The 24,179-nt window shown below is 43.5% G+C and overlaps 2 protein-coding genes across 3 annotated transcripts in view; one reads left to right on the forward strand and one right to left on the reverse strand.

Moving 5' to 3' along the window:
• The first annotated feature begins 544 nt into the window (after positions 1-544).
• Positions 545-23,124, forward strand: ELK4 (ETS transcription factor ELK4). Of its 2 annotated transcripts, none has more exons than XM_075910089.1 (5): positions 545-766; positions 8,423-8,638; positions 10,309-11,196; positions 12,495-12,611; positions 14,422-23,124. In XM_075910089.1, exons 2-5 carry the CDS (start codon positions 8,432-8,434, stop codon positions 14,518-14,520), a joined length of 1,311 nt encoding a protein of 436 aa, XP_075766204.1. In that variant the 5' UTR covers positions 545-766; positions 8,423-8,431; the 3' UTR covers positions 14,521-23,124. The 2 variants fall into 2 exon arrangements, 1 of the variants encoding a protein (XP_075766204.1); XR_012897845.1 differs by lacking the exon at positions 545-766 and having other exon boundaries at positions 14,422-14,571; positions 14,906-23,124.
• SLC60A1 (solute carrier family 60 member 1) overlaps positions 12,489-24,179 on the reverse strand; it is a 51,345-nt gene continuing 39,654 nt past the window's right edge. Inside the window, exon 11 of the mRNA XM_075910088.1 lies at positions 12,489-18,433. The gene's annotated coding sequence lies outside the window, so the exon portion shown is untranslated. The remainder of the gene's footprint in view (positions 18,434-24,179) is intronic.

The following is a 24,179-nucleotide window of genomic DNA, read 5'->3' on the forward strand; positions in this document are numbered from 1 at the left end:
CGTAAAAGCACTTTTTGCAGAAAAGCATCCGTGCCGACCTAGACGTGCTTTTGTGTAAAAAAGCCCCGATGGCCATTTTCACGATCGGGGCTTTTTTGCGCAAAACAAATCTGAGCTGTGTACACAGGCCCTCTTGCACAAAGCTTTGCACAAAAGGACTTTTGCCCGAACGGGAGCAGCATAGCACTTCCACAAGAAGCACTGATTTCAGACAAGAGGAAGTCACCGTTCTTTCGCAAATTCCAGGGGCCAGTGTAGACAGCTGGCAAGTCTAGACGCAGCACTCCTGAGGCTGAGCCTTATGTACAACCCCCCAGCTGGGCTGAAAAGCCAGTAGCGCCCTCAGTATCAGCCCGCTGTCTTCACTCTTAGGCACGTGGTCTGGCTGGCTTCTGCGGGAGCTAACTACCCCCAAACTACATCGCCCATCATGCTGTGCAGCGACTGGGCGGAGCGAGGCTTTTAATTGGTCAGTCACTCTCCCAGCGGCGAGCCCTGATTGGTCAAGTCCAAGCCTGGCTCTTGCCCCGCCCTGCGGGGCGGAAGTGTGGCTTACGGCGGCCGGGCGGGCCCGTGTCGCGTGTGCGCGAATGTGTCCTGGGTCCCGCCATGTAGCGCGCTGCCGCCGCCTCCGCTCTGGTTGGTTCCGGCGCCTGGGATGGGGGCCCGGCTCCCGGCCCCGCGCGGGGGCCCCCGGCCATGAGGGGAGCCCGGGACCTGCCGCTGCCAGCGACCGCGCCGCTCGGGGAGCGCGGGCTCCGCCCCGGTGAGTGCGGGCTGGGGGCTGCCCCCCGGACCCCCCACGCGTGTCCCCCCCCGGGGCTGCCCCCCGGACCCCCCACGCGTGTCCCCCCCGGGGCTGCCCCCCGGACCCCCCACGCGTGTCCCCCGGGGCAGCCCCCGGACCCCCCCACGCGTGTCCCCCCCGGGGCTGCCCCGCCGGACCCCCCCACGCGTGTCCCCCCCCCCGGGGCTGCCCCGCCGGACCCCCCACGCGTGTCCCCCCCCCCGGGGCTGCCCCGCCGGACCCCCCACGCGTGTCCCACGGGCTGCCCCGGCCCCTAGTTCCGCTGTGTCCCCCTCAGTCCTGTCCCAGCCCTGCCCCATCGCCCGACCCTCCCAATGCCTCCAAGCACTGTCCCTGCCCCAGCACCCTGATCCTCCCATATTCTCCCCAGTCCTGCCCTGTCACCCGTATCCCTGCGTGTCCCTCCCTCGTGTTCCGCCCCTGCCCCGTCACCCCACTCACCTTGTATTCTCCCCAGTTCTGCCCCGTCACCCGATTCCCCCCCCCGTGTCCTCCCCAGTCCTGCTTCCTCTGCCGAGTTACCCCAGTCCTGCCCCATCACCCCAACCCCCCGTATTCTCCCCAGACCTTTCTCTTCTCCTAAGTTCCCCTGTGTCCCCCTTAGTCCTGCCCCCCGATCCTCCCGGGGCCACCCCCACCCCCAGTCCTGGTTCCTCCCTGTCAGCCTGAATCCCTCCAGTCCTGTCTTCTCTTCTTCCCCCCCAAGTCACCCCTTGATCCCCCCCTCCTGCCCCTTCCTCCAGTTATCCTTTGCACCCTGAGCCCATTGCGTCTCCCCAGTCCTGCCCCCTTACCCAGAGTCCCTTTTTTCTATGCACCCCCAATTCTGCCCCTCCTCTTAGTCACTTCTGTGCACCCCGAACATGCTCTGCAGTCCTGCCCCTACTCCGAGTTGTCCTGTGTCCCTCCAGTCCTGTCACTCCTCTGTCACCCTGTGCACCCTACCCCCTTGTTTCTGCCAGTTCTGCCTTCTCCCCTCTGAAGTCACCCCACGGATTCTAGCCTTCCCCTCAGTGGTCCCTTTTCCTGAGTCACCCTATGGCCCCAACAGTGTCCCTTCATATCCTGCCCTTCTTGGACCCCATTTGTCCTCTTCTATGGGCCCTCTTCCCCCAAGTCACTCTAGCCCCTCCTTGATCTCCTCTAGCCCCCTTTTCTGGCCCAGTGCTTGCTTGCTCCTACCCCACCAGTCATCCTGTGCATCCCAGCCCCCTTTCCTAACAGTTTTGGCCCCCCTGATTTGCCCTCATTTTGTCTCCTATTGCTGCTCATTCCCCCCCTTTTCTTCCTCCTCCTGGCCTGTCCCCCGCCAGCTTTCCACCCTGGCTGTGACATGGGGCAGCAGCAGTGGGCGGCTGCAGGAGGAAGGAGCCAGACATAACAGGATGTTTTTATAGTTGGAAGAGATTGGTGGAAAAATAAACAAATGTAGGTGCTGGTGCCACTGAATAAGTATGGGGACAGGATATCTTGGGGACTGGTCTGAATCCTCTCACACAAGGAAGCAGTAAAGTGGCTTATTTTGTTTGTCACTCTGAAAAGAAACCTAAGGATTTACAGTAACAAAATCCATATACACTGTGTTTGTCTTTTAACACCCTCACGCTTCATTTTAGCACACTTGAAACACAACAAACCACATTTTAAATGGCAAGTAAGTTACTGTTCTTTGTGAGTGGGCGTTTGCATTGGGTTAGGGTTTGATTGTGTGTGGGGGGAGGGGGAGATATCTGTGTGTTTGCCAGGAAGTTGGAAAATGAAAGCAACTCTGTTAAAAGCTTTGAAATGGTGTAGCTCCCCCCCAGGACTTTGATCTGTGTCACACTATCACAGATGTTCTACTATTGGTGGAAGTTCTTCCTTTATCTGGCGTGAAGTTTCCTTTCTCTCTCTTCTTGTTTGAAGTGCTTATAATATTTTGTTAGGGTCTTCAGTTATTGAAAATGAGAATATACATAATTTACACACACTTATACCGTAGCGACTGTCTGAACACGTAGTCTCAGATTTACAGCTGTATGGTAGTCTTCCCTCCAGCTTTTTTATCGTGGCACTTTTAGTGGAACACTTTCCTCTAAAACTGGGACTGTTTCCTTTCTGATGAAGTATTATAATTAAAAGAGCTAAGCCCTCTTTATTTTGCACTCTTGCCATTTGGTACTTATTACTTATTTGGCTCAGTGTGATGATGTGAGTTAACACAGGACCATGGTTTCTGTTCTGAAGTTTGCCCGTGGTCTGTTTCTGATCATAGGCAAGTTTTCTGAATGCTTCTCTTCCCAGTTCTTTTCATCTAGTTTGAAGGCCCTGGATGAAAACGTTTTGTAAGTGCAAGATGATATGTTTGATTAGCATGTGAACTATTGGTTATTTTTGTGTAGTACGTGTGTACATACTACATCCACAGTCTGCATTTTTGGTGTCCAATGAACTAATCCCTGAATTTTATTTTCTGTCTCTTCCTACTGGAGTGTGGGTACAAGATCTTGGTGTTAAATGGCTGCTTTTGAAAAGTCAAGGGATAGAATCATAAGACAATGCCCCATTCATTATGTGCAGATTTTAGTGATTACAAGTTACTTATCTTTCTAATACATTCAAAACAAATGCGATCCATATAACAAGTTGACACTCGCTGACTGAACTGTGAGTTCACGATTTTTGTCAGCCTGTTTATTTTTAGGGTCTTAGCTCCTGTTTGTAGAGAATAGTTGTCCTGTTGCCGTAGCAACCGGGCTAAGTGTACTATAAACATTATTAAAGGAACCCTTTTCCACCCTAAATGAGACTTCTTTTTCATAATAAAGTTAGGGTCAACAGACAAACATTTAACTTTTTTGTTTGGGGATTATTCAACAGCATGCTACAGAGAATTGCCCATTCAGTCATATGCAAAGGATGTTTTTATTTTCAACAGATGTGTGTATCACAGCTCATTTCATATGCAGGTAATAAACACTTTTCCCTCTTTGGGCCCGCAGACCAGAAGAAAACAAGTATAGCTTACTGACAGCGGAGTGTCCTGAGACTGAGAGGCTTTATAATGCATTCTGGAAACAAAAAAATTAGGAAAACCAGATAAAAGCATTTAGTTCCTAATGTTTTCTACTTTGAATGACTCCTGGGATGTCTCCCTTTAAGTCTAGCATATCCTTGGGGGCTGAGGGTAATTATGGAAATTCAGGGTTGCAATCATGGTGAAACAAGCTATGAAGGTTGGGTCCCATGACCACACAACTCATTTCATGGGGGAATGATGACATCTCCAGCCAAGAAAACTGGCTGATCATAATGATCGCAACAACTGGAGGAAATGCATGGAAAATGATTTTTGATCACAGGAGTCCTCCCTGCTTGTGACCTCTGAACAAGAACTGAAATGTTTCAAATGCTAGTGTAGACAGGACAAAACTGCTTGCCACAACCTTGCAAGAAGCATGGAAGATCTTTTTTCCAACATCATTACATGAAGTGTGACTAAGAGAATGTTGGTCCATCTGCTGTAGCAGCCTCTTAGTTTTCAATTTCTGGGTGGCTAGGCAAACCCATTTTTGAAATTGTTACCAATGGCTCATGTTCCTACAGATGAGAAACAAAAGACTTTCCCATGGACATACATAAGGCATAAAAGGCAGTAAAATATTTATTTAGCTGATTGCGAATGTACTAGCTCCTGGGGAGGGTGTGCATATTTCACCTCTACTTCTAAAAACCTGTGGTGTAAAATTGCACCTTAATTTTGAGACATGGACTGGGAGGCACATGACCGATGTGAATTTGAAGCAGACGTAATTGTCAAATAATAAAACATGAAAGGTGGAAATTTATATGCAAGCTCTTATCATAAGAAGATTTCCAGCTGTGCCTTCAGAGATGCTTCTGGCCTTGCTGGCCATAGTTTCTCTGTCAGAACAGGCATGATGTTCTGTCTGGTATGAAACCCAGGGTTCAGTGGAAGCTGGAGAGCTAATAAGGCTGGATTTTTGAATTCTTTTTTTGGCTTCTGGATTTCAACATTTACGGAGTGAAATAGTTACGTGATGGTTTTTCCCTGGGAACTAACAAGGTGTTTTGTTTTGTTCAGGGTATTCATTGGGAGTGTGGGAATCCAGGTCTCCAGTTTAAGTTAATATCTACAGTGAATTGCTTACCTCACTTTTTATTGTAAACAGGCTTTTACTGGCAAATGTAAAATGTTGAGTCGTGGCTGGCCATCAGAGCACTTAGCTGATGCGGGCAGAAGAAGTCTAGTTGTTTCTCTGGTACATTTTGCATTTCAATAAAGTTTACTTAGGTTATAAGCTTTCGTGGGCAAAGACCCACTTTGTCAGATGCATGTAGTGGAAATATTTCCACTACATGCTTCTGACGAAGTGGGTCTTTGCCCACGAAAGCTTATGCGCCAATATATTGGTTAGTCTAGAAGGTGCCACAGGACTCCTTGCCGCTTTTGCAGATCCAGACTAACACGGCTACGCCTCTGATACTTTACTTAGGTTGTAAATCTAGTGAGCAAGGGACTGTCTTTTTGTTCTGTATCTGTACAATACCTGGCATAATGAGGTCCTTGTCTACAACTAGAACTCCTAGATGTTAGTGATTCAAATAATGAATCATAATAATAGATATTTGGAGATGCTCAGCTACTATAATAATATGGAGACGGAGGTGAGAGTAGCTAGACACTGGCCTTAAGGACTAGCATGGAGATAGTCCCACATAGAATAGGCACCGAGGTCTGTCCTTTGTTCTATATAAAATGAATAAACTTGTACATGAGATAAAACATGAAGAGCAGTAATGAAGGAGAATCAATTTCCCTGAAGTATTTATATGTAAGGATTAGGGATAATTGGATATTATTTTTAAAGAACTGTGCAAATCAAATATCTGCCTGATTCACCTAATTACATGTTGATAAGCCAGTAACTCCTGCTTCTCTTTCCAGTGTATTGTCCAAAGGGGTACAACATCTGGCTAACACATCTCCTTTATCTTCATTCATTTCTGCAGTGCTTTCTCACTTTCTGTTTTGTCTCCCTGTATTATTTTTTTTCTTTGAGTGTTAGAAATTAACTTTCTTTTCTCAGTACTCGATTTGCACGCTCTCTCTTTTAGTCATTCTGGGAGAGGACGAGAAAGTATTTCTTTCCGCAGGTACGTTTCAAAAATAGATTAACTGAATTAGGACCTGCCCAAAGAAGTACCTGCCCTGAGGCACCTAATTTAAGTAGGAATGTTTTGCCCTGTGTAAACTGTCAGCAGTAATCCAGTTACAAGACTGACTTGACTTGTAGACTGCCTGCTCTCTTCAGTAGGAAGGAGCTGTCTTCTGGCCTGTTGGTGGGCATGTGCTAGGTGATAAATCATTACCAAAGCCTTTTATTCAACTGGCAGTCCCAACAGAATAATAAACTTACCCATCAGTGCTCATAAACCTGCACCTTGGAGAATCCACGCACAGTTTCACCTTGCTCGAAAACCACTTGGAAAACAATGCCAACACATGAATGATAATTTATCAGTTGTCTGATTCATTTGCTTGGATACACAGCTGTACCCCTAAGTTTGCCTGTACAATGGCTTGTCTACATGGGAAAATACTAGCAGTTACTCCTGATATCCCAGTATAACTATGACTCTCTATTCTGGAATAAGAATATCTTTTTGACACGTCGCAGAGAGATAGCTGTGTCCGTCTCTGCCAAAAAACCAATGAGTCCTCTGGCACTTTAGAGACTAACAGATTTATTAGGGCATATCTTTTTTTGGTTTATTTAAACTTCTTCCAAAGCAGCGTGTGAGAAGCAGGAAAAAAAATCCTCTCCTATGCTGGAATAAGAGACTTTACTCAGGGCGTTATACCTCTGTAACTGTGTCGGCTTAAATTCACATCTATACATAGAAAAAAGGAAGATTAATTTTACCACATCCCTGAGAAATGAAGTTAAGGTGAGCTAATCCCAGTGTAGACATTGCTTGGAAGCATTCATCCATCCAGATAACTACCACCTCCTAAGGAGATGGATTAACTGCAGCTACAGGGCAACTCATCTCTTGTATTACCTTGTACAGGTTGAAACTCTCTAGTCTGGCACCCTCGGAATCTGACCAGTGCTGAACCAGAGAATTTGCTGAGCCGGGGAGGTCAATATTGTCTAGCAGCATTACCAACACTTCCACTGCTTACTGGGCCCTGAGAAGACATTTAGGGGTAAATTAGAGCTAAATAACAGCACAGAACACTGAGAGCCAGGATTGGTGGCTGTAAACAAACTTTATGGGACTGTGGGAAACTTGTCCTTATCATGCTAAGTGAACATCCGGCTAACTAAAATCATGCTGGGCCACAGATGTTGTCGGACCAGGGAGTGCCGGACTAGAGACATTCAACCTCTATTATATTACCTTGTATAAACAAATATACCAGGAAAGTGTCTGTCAAATAGCTGTTGTATCATCTATTGACCGTATGCTTCTACAATCATGACTGAAGTGCCAGTGATCTGTTCAGAGCCACACTAGACGTAACTGACAACTCTAGTCCTAAGAGTTTGCACTGTAAAAGGCACAGATAGGACCAGATGCAGTGGGGGCCTTGAGGAAGGTGTTAGTTGCATGTTTATTTTGTCCCTGTTTTCTTCCTCCCTCTAAAAGTTGGGGAAGAGCTAATTTGTGGGATTTGAGTGAGGCGAGAATAGGGACCAGTGCATGGGCATGGAGAGTAGGGATGTAATAGCATAGCTTGCTAATGCTATTGGACCCACACAACCCTTCCCTCCCTGCCCCCTCTCCCCAAAGGCTCTTTGTATAAAGTGTTTTGGGAGATGACGCATGGGCACGCTGGCTTAGTCCCGGCTCTCGTCGGATCCCGGCAGCTACCCCCGCTGCAGCTCTGCATTTAAATTCTTTAAATCCTTTAAATGCAAAGCCACAGCAGAGGTAGCTGCCAGTCCCAGCACAAGCCTGCCAGCCGGCTCTCAAGCTCCTTTAAATGCAGCGTCGTTTATCGGTTAATCGTGTAACCGACAGTTTTTCGGTCAGCTACACGATTACCAAATTACATGCTCCTAACATCCCTAATGGAGAGACTTTTCCATGCATGGGAGGTAACAGAGGCTCTGAATGCTCAAGGTAACATGAACTACCCCATAGTGATTGTGTGTCTAATTCCTAATTGCTTTGGAGGGACTTGGTCAGCCATCTCTTTCCTTTGGAAGAAAGATCTGGAGAGGGGAGAAGGAGCTCCTTTGTACTGCTGCACCCGCACAGTTTTTCATGAGGTGACCCAGGCCAGAAGTGGGTGAGCACTGAGTATCTGAGAAATCCGTTTTTGCTAATGACTCAGCGTGACTTTCCCAAAGTGAGCTGATTTAGTTAAACAGGGCTAAATATAGATCTTGTAGGAAAGGCTGGGTTGTGGGAGGAGACAGTGCAGATGGCTGCTAGGCTGTCCTTCCGCAGGGAATGTCTTCCACATCTGGTGACTGATCATTTTTGACTCCTGCTGCTTGTGGAAATAACATCCCACCCTCTCTCTGTCCTGGTGAGATGCAGGAAATGGTACCATTCACAGCCCCTTGTCAATCGGATTTCTACTCTTTTGCATTTCAGCTCACTGCTATGGACAGTACGATCACCTTGTGGCAGTTCCTCCTTCAACTTCTCCAGGAGCCCCAGAACAAGAATATCATCTGTTGGACCTCCAACGACGGGGAGTTCAAATTGCTGCAGGCAGAGGAGGTGGCCCGGCTGTGGGGAATCCGCAAGAACAAGCCCAGCATGAACTATGACAAACTCAGTCGAGCTCTCAGATACTACTATGTGAAGGTAACAACACCCAGGAATCCATCTCCAATCTTATGTGTCTTGCACTCAGCTTCTGCCCCATGAGCTTTGTTTCCTTTTTCATTCTCTTCAAGGAGATAGATGTCAGTTTGTCGCACCTCACCTATGCCAGAGACACAAATAATGCCCCTTCCCCAACCGTATTACTGTTTTAATTGTTCAGAGATTCCAGAGAGCTTCCTGCAAAATGTCACCTCTTCAGCTGGCTTGTCTCGTCTCACGTACTCCCTTATTCAGAGTCCACAAAAGCAGGTGTATACTTTGCAAAGGTTTAAAGTCTTGAATTCTTCAAAACAAATTTAAATCTTGCTAATAACGGTGAGAATTTCGTGTCCCTGTATTTACTTCAGACCTTTCCTGCAACTGTTTCTATAGAGTGGCTGGTAGAAAAACAGGTTTCCAGAGTAGCCCAAAATCTTTTTTTTTTCTTCTTCTTCTTGTACTCAAAGTATAAATCCGCACCTCTACCGTGGAGAATGAGTAAAATTCAGAGAAGTGTCTCTTGTTTAACTTGTGATTTTATTTGTTACCTTTTGAAAGTTGCAGATGCTTTGATGCCACCCATATCACAAGACTTGAAGGAGCTCAATTACAATCAGAAACAGGGACAGTGACCTTCATTTCAATAACCTCTCAATAAGTGGTTTATCCCACAACTGTTGTTATGTGGGTGTTGAAGATAAGAAAATGACATATAGTTTCTGAGTTGTTAGTTCCTTAGAGTTTATTGTTGTCAGAACTGTACAACTTCCTTAATCTTTTCTTCTATTAACAAAATCTAAGTAGGTAGCTGTATGATAAATAAGAATCAATTTAGACCAAAAATGTTTGTATATTTTTCTCAGTGCATACAAAAATAAGCATTAATAGGCGCTGCTTAGATGCATGGTTTTGCTGCTGAATACTTCATCTTGCCTCTTTTTTTCCCCCCCCTATTATTATAACATCTTGTTAACATGAGCATGGTCTGTTTGGAATACTCAGGCCTTGATCTTGCAAACATTTCTGCATGTGACTAGGTTTACTGCCATCAGTTAAGATGCACATTTGTAGGATTGGAGCCTGAGTTAGTGATTACCTGTTGTGTACTTGGCTTATTGCTTTTGACCTTGATGCTGGTGACAGTATCAGCGTCAATTTGTTGTTGCTGGTTGTGGGTTTTTTTAAAAATATAAGTCTAAAAAAAATGCCTAGTAGCTTTACGATCATTGCTAGTAATGCATTTCAAGTGAAGTTATCTTTGTGGTGTGGTTGGGATGTTTTAGAAATAAGTCTGAGGGGTTGCTGTGTTCATCTGAATCTCTAAAAACAACAAGGAATCCTATGGCACCTTAAAGGCTAACAGATTTATCTGGGCAAAAGCTTTCATGGGTCAAAACCGCTTTGTCAGTTGTATCTACATGGTTTTGACCCACAAAAGTTTATGCCCAGATAAATCTGTTAGTCTTTAAGGTGCTATAGGGCACCTTGTTTTATAGAAAGAATAGTTTTGAATACTTTTTAGGTTGTTGGCATCCTAATGCTCATAGAAGTGAACACTTTTTTCCTACCGAAGAAAAGGTGCCATCTACACTTCAGTCAGTTTTGGGGCGCCTCTGTAGCAAGAAAGTTAGCAGGGGAAATGATGGAAAAATTATTTTCTCTACCCACAGAACATCATCAAAAAGGTGAATGGTCAGAAGTTTGTGTACAAGTTTGTTTCTTATCCGGAGGTTTTGAATATTGCCCCACTGGTGATGAGCAGGGTGGAGGGAGACCCGATGATGGCTGGCTTGGCAGAAATCAGCAGTGCACCAAAGGATCTAGAAAGCTGTGTAAAAGAGAAGGCCCAGACCTGTGTTAAATCATCCAGCCGTAATGACTACATCCATTCGGGCCTGTATTCTTCTTTTACTCTGAACTCTCTGAACTCCTCCAACGTGAAGCTCTTCAGGTCGGTCAAGATAGAGAATCCAGCTGAGAAACTGGCAGAGAAAAAGCCTGATCAGGAGAAGACGCCCTCGGTCATAAAGTTTGTGACCATTTCCCCCAAAAGGCCTGCTCTGGCAGCCCCTGCCTCAGCCACTTCCATTGTCTCAACTCTTCCTGTGGAATCGGAAGAAGCTCTCCAAACCTTGGAGACTCTAGTGCCTCCAAAATTAACTCCCACGGAAGCTCCTGCCTCTTTGCCAAACTTAACCGCCACCTTTACCCCGCCACCACCTGTATCTTCCATGTCGCCTGCTCTGGAGGTTCCTTCCACACCCCCTTCGCCGCCCTTGAGTTCTAACCATGACCTGGACATTGATACGGACATCGAATCGGTGGCTTCTCAGCAGTTGGAGCAGTCTCAGAACCCTCAGCACCTATCCCCAGAGCCAAGAGAGCATGATTCATCTGTGCTGGAGAAGGACCTTGCCAATCACCTTTCCAGAGCTAAAAAACCCAAAGGGCTGGAGCTAGCTCCTACTTTGGTCATTACAGGCAGCGATCCGAGCCCCCTGGGGATACTAAGTCCTTCTCTCCCTACTGCATCTCTTACTCCAGCATTTTTTTCCCAGGTAACCTGATTCGCTTCTTTTGTTTCTATGATCAACATCTGTTGTATTTGAGAATCGTAAGGGAGGGCAGGTTGCAAAACCAGTAGCAAGTGGGAGTGGTTGTGTTTGAATTCCTGGAATGAGGTGTGTCTGCCTCTTTAAAACCAAAATCTGTTCTGAAACACACGTGACCAGTGTTACTGGGATGCTCTTTGAAAAGTGCCCAGCAGCTCTTGGACTGTGGATGTACAATATTGGTATACGGGAGGAAGACAAACTGTGGGACCCAGCTGCCTCTGTTGTTAAATCTTTCCATAGGAGGTGTGATAAAAATATGTCGATGTGACCCAGTGTTCTTGCTCCAGGACCATGTCATGCACGTGTCCTTCAAGCAGACTGAAAAACATTTTTGTGTTAGATGATTAAACAGAGAAATGTTGAAACCGCAGCCTCACTGTTCTTTCAGGCTGGCCAGTAGGAAGCCAAAAAGGAGGCAGCATAATAAGGGTATTACTCTGCTGTGGAAGACAAGAGTTTAACATCTCGTAGGAAAAAGGTTCAGAATATCCAACGAGCTCTGAATTTGATTCTTGCACTGTTCTGGTTGGTTTTAATTTCTTTCCTATCAGTAAATTGAAATTAGGTGCTTCCCTAAATTCACTGTATTGGAAGCAAAATTGCTGAAGATGTGGGACAGAAACCATTGCAGTGTTACTTAGCCATTCTTGCTTGGACTTGCCACAGTAGTTGTGGAATGTCCGCTAAGTAGGATGCTCTTTATTTCTGGTCTGCGGCTGAGGTTTTCAGGGCAACCTGGGTCATTTGGATGTCCAAATTCTCTTTCATCTTTTTGATGGCTTGGGAAATTGCAGCTTTAGATGCTGTGCCCCGAATCCCAAGTAGATTCAGCAGCTGGGAACCAGTCATGTTTCCTTTGTACCTCCGCTCTTTTCACCCGTAAAATGAGGATAAGTCCTGCCTCCCATGAGCAACTTGATTTTTCACAGAGAGCTCCGCGCTAAGAACGTTTTCTGACTGAGGTGCCTACACTTAGGTATAGAAGCAGGGACTGAAATAAATGACCTGATTTGTCAGCGGTGTAGTGTATCCACAAATCCAAATTTGAAGACCATGGGAGATGCAAATGCTCAAAGCATTTGAAAATCGGGCCTTTCCTTATTTGTTTCTTTCATCTGGAATTAGACCTCTAACTGCTGGCATCTAGGGTTTGGCCAAAGTGTACAAGTGCTAAGAATGACTAAATATTACTATGTGTAATAACCTACAGGATAAATGACTGTGTTTTGTATCCCTCTCAGACTCCCATATTGCTGACCCCAAGCCCCTTGCTCTCGAGCATTCATTTCTGGAGTACGCTCAGTCCAGTCGCTCCTCTCAGTCCAGCAAGATTGCAAGGTGCTAACACTCTTTTTCAGGTAAGCACCAACAAGGCAAGCAGTGCTAGTCCGGTGGAGCTCCGCATATGACAGTCTGCTCAGCCGACTTGTGTGGAAATGTGTGGGGGGGGGGGGAAAGAAAGGGGCTGGATTGATCTAACATTTTTATTGCAAGGTGTTAATGTCAAAATATTTGCCATTTAATTAACTGCAGAAGTTCAACCTGCAGTTAACTGCAGCTATTTAAATGTGGATGTAACTTAATGCTTAACATTGCCCAAAGATCATCAATAGCCAGTGACTATCAAACTGGTAGATTCATTGGTTGAGAGGTCCCCAGAAGTGGCAGTTTGTTCCTCTCTAACCCTAATTGTATGTCAGTATAAGTAACAATGTTACAATGTCAGTAACAATGATGGAACACTTTGACTTTATTACTTCTTTCTGTCTTGAAATATGCTAATGCAATCTTCATAGTATTGGGAGAGGGAGAGTGTTTTATTGGGTAAACCTGTGTATCTTAGGGCAACTTGGACCAGAATTTTTCTGTGTGGACCCCCTTGGTTCTGCACCACTTCATTGCATTGGGCTGGCAATTCTGTCCACATCAGTGTGTTTAAAAAAAAATCATGAACTGAATATGAAAACACATTATACAGTGGGTCCTTTTTGCTTCACATTTTGGCACTGGGCCTGCTGCTTGATTCTGCAAAAAATGAATGATGACATTTTATTGGCCATGTTTGTGTGTTTGAACTATGAGGGGAGCAGCTTGCATGACATGGTCCAAGTACCTTTTTGTTTAGTTAGTGTGTCTGCAGAACAGTTGGAGTCCCCACGGCCTAAATTGCTATTGATAAATATTGAGGCACAATATGGGGTGTGTGTTCTGCTGTGCAGGTACTTGCAATAAAGAGTCATAGAACTGTGATTATTTTGTTAGTCGGGATAAAGGCTCAGTTCAATCTAGATAAAAACTGGCCATCAACAAGTTCAGGATTGACATTGGATGGTTTCTAACCATGGGAGGAGAGGAAGTTCTGGGACAGCCTTCTAAGGGGAGTAGTCCAGCAAAAAAAAAAAAAAAAACCTCCTAGACTGATGTTGATAACTTTATGAAGGGTATGATGAGACTACCTGAAATGGCCTGTAACTGATCTGCGACTGGTAGCAGCAAATTTCTCCAGCAGCTGGTGATGAGCCCATAGATAGCCAGAGCTCTGAGTTGCTACAGAAAATCCTGCCTGAGTTGTCTGGCTGCTAGGTCTTGCCATGTTTGGGGTTGGGAAGGGATTTCCTCCTAGATCAGATTGGCAGAGACGCTGGGGGTTTTCCATCTTCCTCTGCAGCATGAGACATGAGTCACTGGCACATTTAAATCCTCATAAAGGGTGGATAAACTGTAACTTGAAGTTTTTAAATTCTGATATGAGAACCCCAGTATTTCAGCTAGCAGTTTTGTGTCTGTCATGGGAATGGGTGGGTGAGGTTTTGTGGCCTGCAGTTTGTAGGAAGTCAGCTAGATAATCATGATGGTCCCTCCTGGCCTTAAAGTCTGAGTGTAACCTACAAAGTTGATCACTGTGTCTGCTGTAGCTATGCCAATAGCAATGCTTGGCTTCTGGGAGACCTGGATGCACTGGAAATTAAAAGTTTCCATTGCCAGATGATGATCTGTAAAAGCCCTGGATAGTGGGGGGGGGGGGGGGGGGAGCCGCATGGGTTTTTCCAAAATCTGTTGGGCCCTTTGTAGAATTTCTTGTGGAGAGATTCTGAGACATGAGAACAAAGAATCTAAAATAATAATAATTAGAAATACAAACAAACCAAACTCTGTTTTGTTTCTTAGTTTCCATCAGTACTGAACAGCCATGGGCAATTTACTTTGTCTGGACTGGATGGCCCCTCCACCCCTGGGCCGTTTTCCCCAGACCTGCAGAAGACATAGCACGCAAACTCCTGGAAAGGACAAATCGGGAAACAACGGAAAGAGATAATAGTAAATGTGATCCATTTTAAAATGAGCAATCCATACTTTCACCCAGATCGTGAACAGTTGTAATTTTTGCCATTCCCAGTTCAAATGCCTTTTGGCAAAATTCCCTTTTCTCGAAGACTAAATTGGGAATGCCTATGGAAATGCCTTAATTGGAGTCCAGGCTCCACAATCTTTTCTTTGCCCCCTTGGGTAAGGAGTCTTTTAAAAGGGAGTTCCTGGTGGGATGCAGTGACTGAATTTGTATCTGAATTTGTGACTGATTTTGATTGCAGCAACACAATCTTTACGATGTCTCTCCCCTCTGACACCTCCGTTCTTCTGCTTCCTGTGCTAGGCATGAAGAAAATGAAGCATGATTGAAACTGGAGTTCCAAGAGAAGGGTTTGAGTGCAGCTTTGCTGTGGAGCTAATGATAACATCTCTTCTCAACAAAACAGCAAATGTTCCATGCTGTAAAAACATCTAACCTTTTTGCAGCGAGAAATTTTCAAGGAATACTTATGGTGGCATAGGTGAAAAGCAGACCATTGTTTGGAGGGGGTTGCACCTATGTACAGTAATTCACTCTTTGACAAGTGGGCTGCTCAGATCCTAGAAGCCACTTGTCATATTGTGAACAGGCAGGGCTTGGAGACAAATGGATGATGGCGTGAATCCTTTTGGGGTTCTTGAACTGTTTCAAATTCTTTGGTATTTCTCAAGGGTTATATACACACACACCTCTGATGCCTGGTATCTGAGTAAAGCCAGCAAATTGGCTCTAAAAGATTAACAGATTTTGTGAACGTAGGAGTCTCCTCACCTCTGTCCCTGGAATTGGACTGTGTCCATGAGACTGAGAGTTGTCTGTGTATTTGGGGCTGGTGCTGCTTGACGTTCCGGTCTGCAGCTCAAGGGGAAAGAACACTCACGTTCTCTGCTTTTCCCAGAAATGAAGCATCCAAGGAGGAGGAGCCCCTCCTCCCAGCGCTTGTTGTCTCAAGTTCTGCTTTAAAAACATTGCTTTGTAAGTGGAGGAAGTGTTGGAATTCATGAAAATATGGGTTTGATGTGTGCGGCTAAAACAGAGACTCGTGTAGCATCCACAGTATGGTAAAATCATGCATGTTCCAGGTAAAGACACCTGTGCGTTGGGGGGCTAATCCGAGTGCTCTTGAAAGCCATTTCACACTGCTGAGGGAAGATCAGCAGCTAGGACATGCACCTCAAGCAGTCTTTTGTGGGAGAGCTGAGATATGAAAGAGGCACCTAAGACTAGGGAGATGTCTCAGGTTTTTGCAGTTGGGTTTCTGTCATCCACTGTCAATCAGGCAACAATTTCCTCTTGCTACCAATGTATATGCAGTGAGGATGCACTTGGATAACCTGTCCTCTAGAGAGTGGACCAAGACTGCACTTCACTCGGTCACTCTTATTTAGGGCGACCAGATGTCCTGATTTTAAAGGGACAGTCCCGATATTTGGGGCTTTGTCTTGTTTAAGCGCCTCGTAACCTCTACCCCCGTCCTGATTTTTTTCACTCTTGCTGTCTGGTCACCTTACCTTTACTAGCTGTTTCAGAAGAGATGCTAAAGATGGGATGAGCCTAGAGAGGCGGTACCTTCGTAACAGAGATGAGTCTTATTGGCTTTCAGTGCTGTTCCTTTCAGTGCAGCTGTCCTGACCATTTTTGCAAGCTCTAAATTCACTTTAAAGCGTATGTGTTTGAGACCACCCCACACTGAATGTAGAGATGAAAGTAGCCTGTTCTGTTCCAGCACTGAAATATATAATTCAGTATATCCCACGTCTTTAATTTTTCACCCTGGAGAAATGGATGTTAGTCACTTTTCAGCCAGAAAATCTCCTGCCCCAAGTGAATTCAGAGAAAGCGAATATCTGGCAGAAGGGAATTTGCTGCCTCCTTGCCAGATCAAGTCAAAGGCATGTTACTGCTTCAGTTTTTGGAACATCAGCAGATAATGGTTAGGAATACCCTTGACCTTAGCTCTTAAAATGACAATGTGCAATATTTACTAGTTTTTAAGGCAGTGCTGCAGCAAGAAAGCTGCAGGTAGTAATTAAGAGCAGGCATCTGGGATTCTTTGGTTTGCAGGATGGCTTATTGCTTACTTAAAAAAATATATATATGTATACCGATATATATTTAGTAGCACTTTGTGATGGTTGTATTAGGCTAACTAGCTTTGTGCCCAGCAAGCGTGCAGACTGGAGGGTAGTATTGAAGAATGAGGATTTATATTTTTTAAAAATGTCCTGAGCACTAAAGAATTGCAATTTGATTGCTTCCCTTTCCCCCATGGAGAAAAGCCAGGTTCTTTTTATGTAAAGATTGCACATTTTGTGTGTGTGTGTGTGTGTGTGTGTGTGTGTTTCATATTTGTGTGGCATATCTCTGAGGACACATATGCAAGAGAACCAAGTGAACATGCATGTCGGGCAGGCATCATTTCTCTTGGTCCAGTTTCATGTCTCCAGCTCAGCTTCTTCAAAGGGACGCACTGCCATAGCAGGTTGACTAGTAACATGCACCCCCTGTAATAATATACATTCACCTGCACATGGATGGGGAGTTGAACTCACCTTACAGAAGAATACCTTCTGTGGCGATAGCGGATAGGGATGTAAAATCCTGTTTTATTGGTTAACGAGTTAAACCAGGGACGGGGGTGAGGCCCATCATGGCTGGGTTGGAGCAGCCTCCCTGCCTGCAGCATTGTGGGTAACCCCTGCGTGTGGTGGGTGGAGAGCTGCTCTGGCCCCCACCAATTAACCGGACGCAGTATGGGTGATGCTTACCAGTTAACCTTTCACATCCCTAGTAGCTAACCAGACAACCTATGTTGCAAACGCAGCATGTGTGCATATGTCAGTGTGACTTTAACTGCCTACAATACTGTTGAGTGCTATTATTGTTGTCCCTTAATGACAGATACTGTTGAGTGCTATTATTGTTGTCCCTTAATGACAGTGAGAGGGGAGGGGGGAATTCCCAATTAGGGTTACATACTGTCAGGAGGTATGTTTGGAAAGCAGTGATTCAAAGAAGGGAAGCAGGCTGAGATGGGTCAGAAGAGACTTGCTATGAGATTACATAGCTTTTTGTCTTGGCCCTTCATAACTTTTCAGGTCACTTTAAAAAAGTGTCCATGTGCATATGGTGCTTTGTAGGGAAATACCGTATCCTGTAATTGCTATTTACCAGCAAGTACACAATTGCCAGCTTTTCCAGTTGGCACAATCCCGACAGCCCCAGCTGCTGTGTGTCATCTTCAGTTAGTTCAGGTTATGTTTTACAAAAGTTTAGGAAATAATGAAAGACGGATTCCTTAAATTAAAAAACTCTTGTTTGTACCCTAAACCGTGCAGGCTGGACAGCCTTGACATTCAGTGACTTCGCTTGGGAGAATTTATATCTCTGCTATGATTTCACAACCTCCAAATTATCTAGCAAATATGTTCTTTGTGTGTGTGCGCCTGCATGTGTGTGCATGTTGAGTTGAACCACAATGAAGGCCATTTGTATCCAGTTCTGTGGTATGTATAGCCTCCTTTGAAAAGTTAATGTGTTGCATAAAAACCATTACTTAACGTGGGAAGAATCTTTCATGCAATCATCTTTCATCCAAGCTCTTCTACAGCAAATCCAAATTATACATACGAGAACTTGATTGTACTATTTGTATCATTCTACTCACCAGGTGAACACAGATTTGTAATTCTGATCTATGGAATGGTTTTCCAATGCTGCACTGAACAATCTACAGTTCTGACAATTGGTTGTATATTTGCAGTGTTTTCTTATCCATGTTGATCCCAGGGTATGAAGAGAGGCAAGGTTGGTCTTTTATTGGATCAGCTTCTGTTGGTGAAAGAGTTAAGCTTTAGAGCTCTGTGGAGCTTTTCTTCAGGTCTTATTGTATATCTGTATCATCATCATCATAACTGCTTTTTAGTTACCTTTTTGCTACCCCGTTTATAGTATTTTTATATGTAATCCTATTTCGCTACACAATTTCACAAATGTTTCCACTGATGCCTATGTGTTTACAAGACACATCTCAATGTTGAATCAAGAGTCTATCTTGGTATGTGTCAATCAGAAAATAAACTTGTTCAGTAGTTAAGGGACACTGTCAAGATTGATAGACATTAAAACTCAATGTTTGGGTTTGTGGGTGTCTGCAAGGACTTTGCTCGGCATCTTATCTTAGTTCTCATATCCAAGAAATTTACTTTTTAAGTTCTGGTCTTTGAAACCTACAGCTATGTATATTTGTACTCTGTTTTAAGACTATTGAGCACAGACTATAGTATGTCCATTGTAAGGAAAATCCAGGATCCACCAGCAAAGTTGAAAATGCCATCGCTGTTACAATCCTGGTAATTAGCTGATTTGAGGTACCCTAAAAATAAAAAAAGGTACAGAGTGAGCTGCTTAAATAGGAAGTCTCTTGAGAAACTGATTTTAACTTAATGATAGTGGATAGCAGTGACTGCTGCTTATTCTGGACAGTATTAGCAAAACTTTCACTTAATGTGGAAGCATTTGGCTAGTGCCAATGACTGATGTGGTGGTTAGTATGTAAAATGCGAAATTTTGGTCCTTTCAATACAGATGCTGCCCAAATGAAGATGTGGAGATGGAATGCAGTGACAGTTGCTTTTATTCTTTTAGTGTTTTATGCAGTTCTTCAAGGCTATTGTTTTTAAAGGTCTCTTCCCTTAATTGAAATTGTTGGGTCATGGTAGTGAGCTGCCTTGTGAGAGAATTCTGTTAGGTAGTAAAATGGCTATACTTTGAGCTAGTCATTCTTGATAGGCCTCTTTTAAAGGCGGTTCAGGACCGAGGAAGATCTTTCCAGATGGCATGTTGTTTGTGCACTTGTCTCCTACACTGCTATCGGCATCAAGAACGTAATGCTTTTGTCACTACTGAGCAATTGCAGGAAAGAAAGCAACCTGGCATCAGGTCTTGTGCATCAGCAGGTTTGCTGTTTAATTTTTTTGGCTCTGTCTCTGATAGTTCATGAAGCGGAAAGAACAGAATTTTATCTTCAGGTTACTGATGGAGCTTGAAGTTAGAAATGACATGGCTTTGGTTTGTGAAATGAATATATTGATAAAAGAGAACAGAGTCAGTGTGAAATACAGCTATGCTGACAATGACGATGTTTTTAAAGAAGCGACATCAGTTAAGAAAACCAAGCAAAATCTGATGTTCGTTCATTCATGAACATGCACAACATTGTACATCTTCTTTCTTTATGTCACTGTTGATTTAGATGGGTCTACAAAAGCCCACATAACTAGATTTAATATTAAACTTAATTTCCTTCCTCCCCAACTAAAAGAATGCTGGAGAACACGTTAACTGACTTTGAAGTTATTCCAGTCACCTACGTAAATGCACATTTTTTTTGACAGTTGAAGGTTTGTTTTTGTACATGTTATTTAATTTACTGGAACAACTCTAATGTCATGAATATGCATATTTATACATATTTTTGAGGGACATATATTCACTTTTTAGTCTAAGGGCTTGTCTCCGCTTACAGCAGTATTGATGCTGTGGAGATCAATCTTCCAGGGTTTGATTTAACGGGTCTAGCAAAGACCTTCTAAATCAATTGCTGATGGGCACCTCCGTTGACTCTGGTATTCCAACGGGTCACGATGAGTAAGGGAAATCAATGGGAGAGTTTCTCCCATCAACCTCCCACAGTGGGGATGCCACAGAAATTTGATCTAAGGTATGTTGACTCCAGCTACATTACTCACGTAGCTGAGAGTTGCATATCTTCAGATTGACTTTCTCCCCTAATGTAGACCTGGCCTACGTTCCAGACTTGTATGATACAAATAATGCTTAAGATGTTTAAAAATAAATACTGCACTTGACAGTTGCCACTTTTTAATGTCTTGCACATTTCAATTATTTTTTAAAATAGAAATAAGCACTAAATCCATTGTGCCATATTATGGGCTAATAGCTTGCCAAATTTTATTTTTGTAAATCTGTCTTTGACATGATGTACTTATCCCAAAAAGTGTCTCAAATTGGTCTTTGATTAGCTTTATGCTCATAGAACTTAAATTTGGACACAGATTTGATTTTTAAAACTCGGAGATAAATATTTGCTTCTCCATAGAGACCTTGCATTAGAAGTCATCTTAAAGAACATTTCTTAACAACAGAACTCCGAAACCTCCTGAAAGCACAGTTCTTTTAGCAGATACGCATTGCTCACATGACTTTAAGTGGCATGGTGTTAATGGAGGAGAAAAAAAATTGGCAATTCTGTTGTAGCCCCATTCAGTCCTTAAGCAATACTTAAAGGAGCACTATATTGATAACTGGAAGCGCTTATTGTCAACAGTTTCACACAAGAAGGCTTTCTGGAAGGCCTTTGCATGGTTTCTAAAACCTGTACTGGGGGTGTGTGCGCGTGCGTGCGCACGCTCGTGTGTGTGTGTGTGTAAGACAAAGGATTAGAATACCCAGTTTTGCTAGTAGCTTCCTTGATCTGTTGTGGGGTTTTTGTTTTTGGTCGTGTGGTGGGTTTGTGTGTGTGTGTGGCTAGTATGTCTTAAATATAGGCTTTATACAATTGTGTTGACTTTATTCTGCTATTGTTCAGTTGCACAGTTTTCTATATGATGTGCTAAATTCTATTATTAAATCTTTGTAACCAGAGTTGTGGTTATTTGTTATAGTTTAAAAAAAAAAGTCATATTCTAAAGTTCCCTTTCAAAATTTTGTATTTTTATTGCAGTATTACCAGATGGCCTTATATATGTCACAGTGTTTGTGATAGGTACAATTGCATATTTAATATTTCCCTGCCTTGGTGATTGTCTTGGTGATTGAGATAAACATACAAGAAAACTCTCAACTTGAAGTGGGAGGCCTGGTCTGAGCTCTGGTTATCTCCTTTGAATTGTATTAAGACAGCAGGAAACACTGATAGAAAACTGTAAAGGGAGTTAATGAGCAGGTAACTGGGTTGGGGTATTTTGTGTGAGTTGATGCTTTCTTAGTGGAAAGTTTGAATTGTGGGCCAGATCTACAGCGGGTGTAACTTGAAATAATTTACTCCAATAGATGTGAGCTGATGTACATCAGCCGAGAATCTGGCTCAGTAGCTTCTTATCTGAAGGGTTCAGAGCACGGGGACATGAATTAATTTGGGGAGAATTTAAGCCACACGGTCAGTTATGGTAATACGGCATGGAAACTTTTTAAAAACATGAATCAAATATTAAAGGTTCAGTGTGTGTCAGTAACTTCAGATTTAAATTTGCTTTGTTTACAAGTTGCGGGGGAGGTGTTGGGGGGAAACACCTGCAAACTCAAAGTAGGATCTGAAAGTTGAACTGTGTTCTTTTCCTCTTTGTGTATCATCACCCGGGGCTCTGAACTCTGCAGTCATTTTCATGGATGCAACCGCATTGTTTTCACTGAGGTGGACACGTGGAGCAGAGGACGGAATTATCACCCTGTATTTTTTTTAAGCCGAAAAGAACCCATCTTACCTCCCTGCAATCCTGATTCTGCAGAGCCCACAATGGTCAAATCTAACCTTAATCACTAAAACCAACAGCTCTGCCTGACTACACAGGGGGCAGTAGATGGCATCCTCACTTACTCGTTCCAGAGTAGAATTGCACTTTAATCTAGTATCTGCCAGTACTTTAATCTGGCAGATAAAGCACATTTCTGCTCTGGGGCAGAGTTATATACATCTGCTACCCTCCTATGTATTCTACCAATGATCTCATATTTTTGGATAAATATTGTAATCTTGGACAGTCCTGGTGTTCTGATTCTACCAGGGGAAACTTAACTGGGAATAAAGTAGCTTTCTTTCAGTGTAACTTTGTTCTTTTGAAAATTGTACCTTTATAAAATCCAGTATCTTAATGCCATTGTTGCTGTTAAAAAAAACTGCTGGTATGTAATGCAAGTGCATAAATAGCCAAAGTTCTGAAAAACTGTTCAGTGTTACTAAATCTGCTTTTATTTAACCTCCTTGCATAAGAGATTAGGGAGACCTTCAGCATATTAATGTGTGTGATCAAAGCTAACCTGATGGAATTTGAGCTACTGATTACAGCTGATTTGTGGTTCAACATGTTTCAGTTTTGAGAGAAATTATAGGGGCAAAAATTCGAAGGTGCAGTGCTAATCATTGAGGGGATTGCAGCACTGCGACAACTTTGCTTTAAAAGGTTGGTGCATTGGTTAAGAACATTCAGACATAATGAAGGTCTTCCCTGAGGAATGGGGTGACTTGTCTATTGCTTCATGTTTTGTGTAGAAGAAAATCCAGTGTATGGCGATTAAAAAAATAAAATAAAAAAGGGGTGGGGAATGGTTGAGGAAACTATTTTGTGTAAGAATTGTCAGAGGGATTCGCTTTGTATAATAATGCAAGCTGGCTTTTTAAAAAAGCATTGTAGCAAACTATTCAAGTCAATTATATGTTAATAGATACGTGCAGCCAGATATGGAAAACAATTGTATTTTTTTAAATAAATATTTTTAACAAAGCCTTTGATCTTCTATCCTTTAGAGGAAAGAGTCACAGCTGCTGTAGGGGTGTAATGAACTCCCTGTCAATGAAGAATATTCATTACCTTCAAGTATTTACAGGTTCACTTGCATCTTGTCTAGAAGAGGTAAAGAGCTTGTTGCACAGTCCTTTTGGGAGAGCTCAGTGCTGTTCTCCGCCTGGTGAGATCTCTGCCTATGACTGTACCCTTCTCCAGAGTTTGGAGATGGCAAAAAGCTGGATTTATAGAGCCAGGGAATGGGAAACATTGCTTCCTGGCTACAGTATTTAGCCTGCTGCCATCACCCCGCAAAGACCCAGCTCTGTTTTTTAAGGATGAAATACTATGATCTCTAGAATAGGGAATGTCTTATTTGAAGTAGATTCCTTTGAAGAGAACATTAAAAATCCAGTCGTTTGCTATCTTAATCCTAGATTATGTTGGCACATAATCGAAATTAGTCCAGTTGTACCCGAAGAGATGGGTGGTTTACTCTTCCCCTCTGTTAAAGGAAGGTTTTCCCTAAGAGGGAGTTTGAAATGCAATACTAGCTACTGGATGTAATAGGGAGCATTTGCTGAATAATCAGTTATAGTACTAAGACCTGTTGTCCTGCCTCACTGAACCATGTGCAGGGTAGGAATGTAAAAATTGATTAAAAATAATTGTATAACCATTAAAAATCCTACCGGTTACGCATTCTGCGGGCTCTGCAGTATAAGCTTTATATTGCAGAGCTGGTGGGGCAGCAGCCATCTACCTGGGAGCAGGGCCGGGAGCTGGCATAGTGGCGACGGTTAAGATGGTGTTTAAATGGCTAACCGATAAGTGGTTAAAGTCTTTCTTACATCCCTAGTGCAGCGTCACAGTGGCGTCAGCTGGGGATACAAAGGAATTACAGTGCATTTCCAATTTCACGTGAAGGAATAAGTCATTAACTAAAAGCTGTTCTTCCGGAGGACACTGTGAGTAACTATTTCTTTCATACTGAACATACCACCTCAGTTTCATTGCCTCTCTTTTGTGAGGGTTCGTGTGTACTCAGCCTGACC

This window comes from Pelodiscus sinensis, chromosome 27 (genome assembly GCF_049634645.1).
Source record: "Pelodiscus sinensis isolate JC-2024 chromosome 27, ASM4963464v1, whole genome shotgun sequence".
Lineage (NCBI taxonomy): Eukaryota > Metazoa > Chordata > Testudines > Trionychidae > Pelodiscus > Pelodiscus sinensis.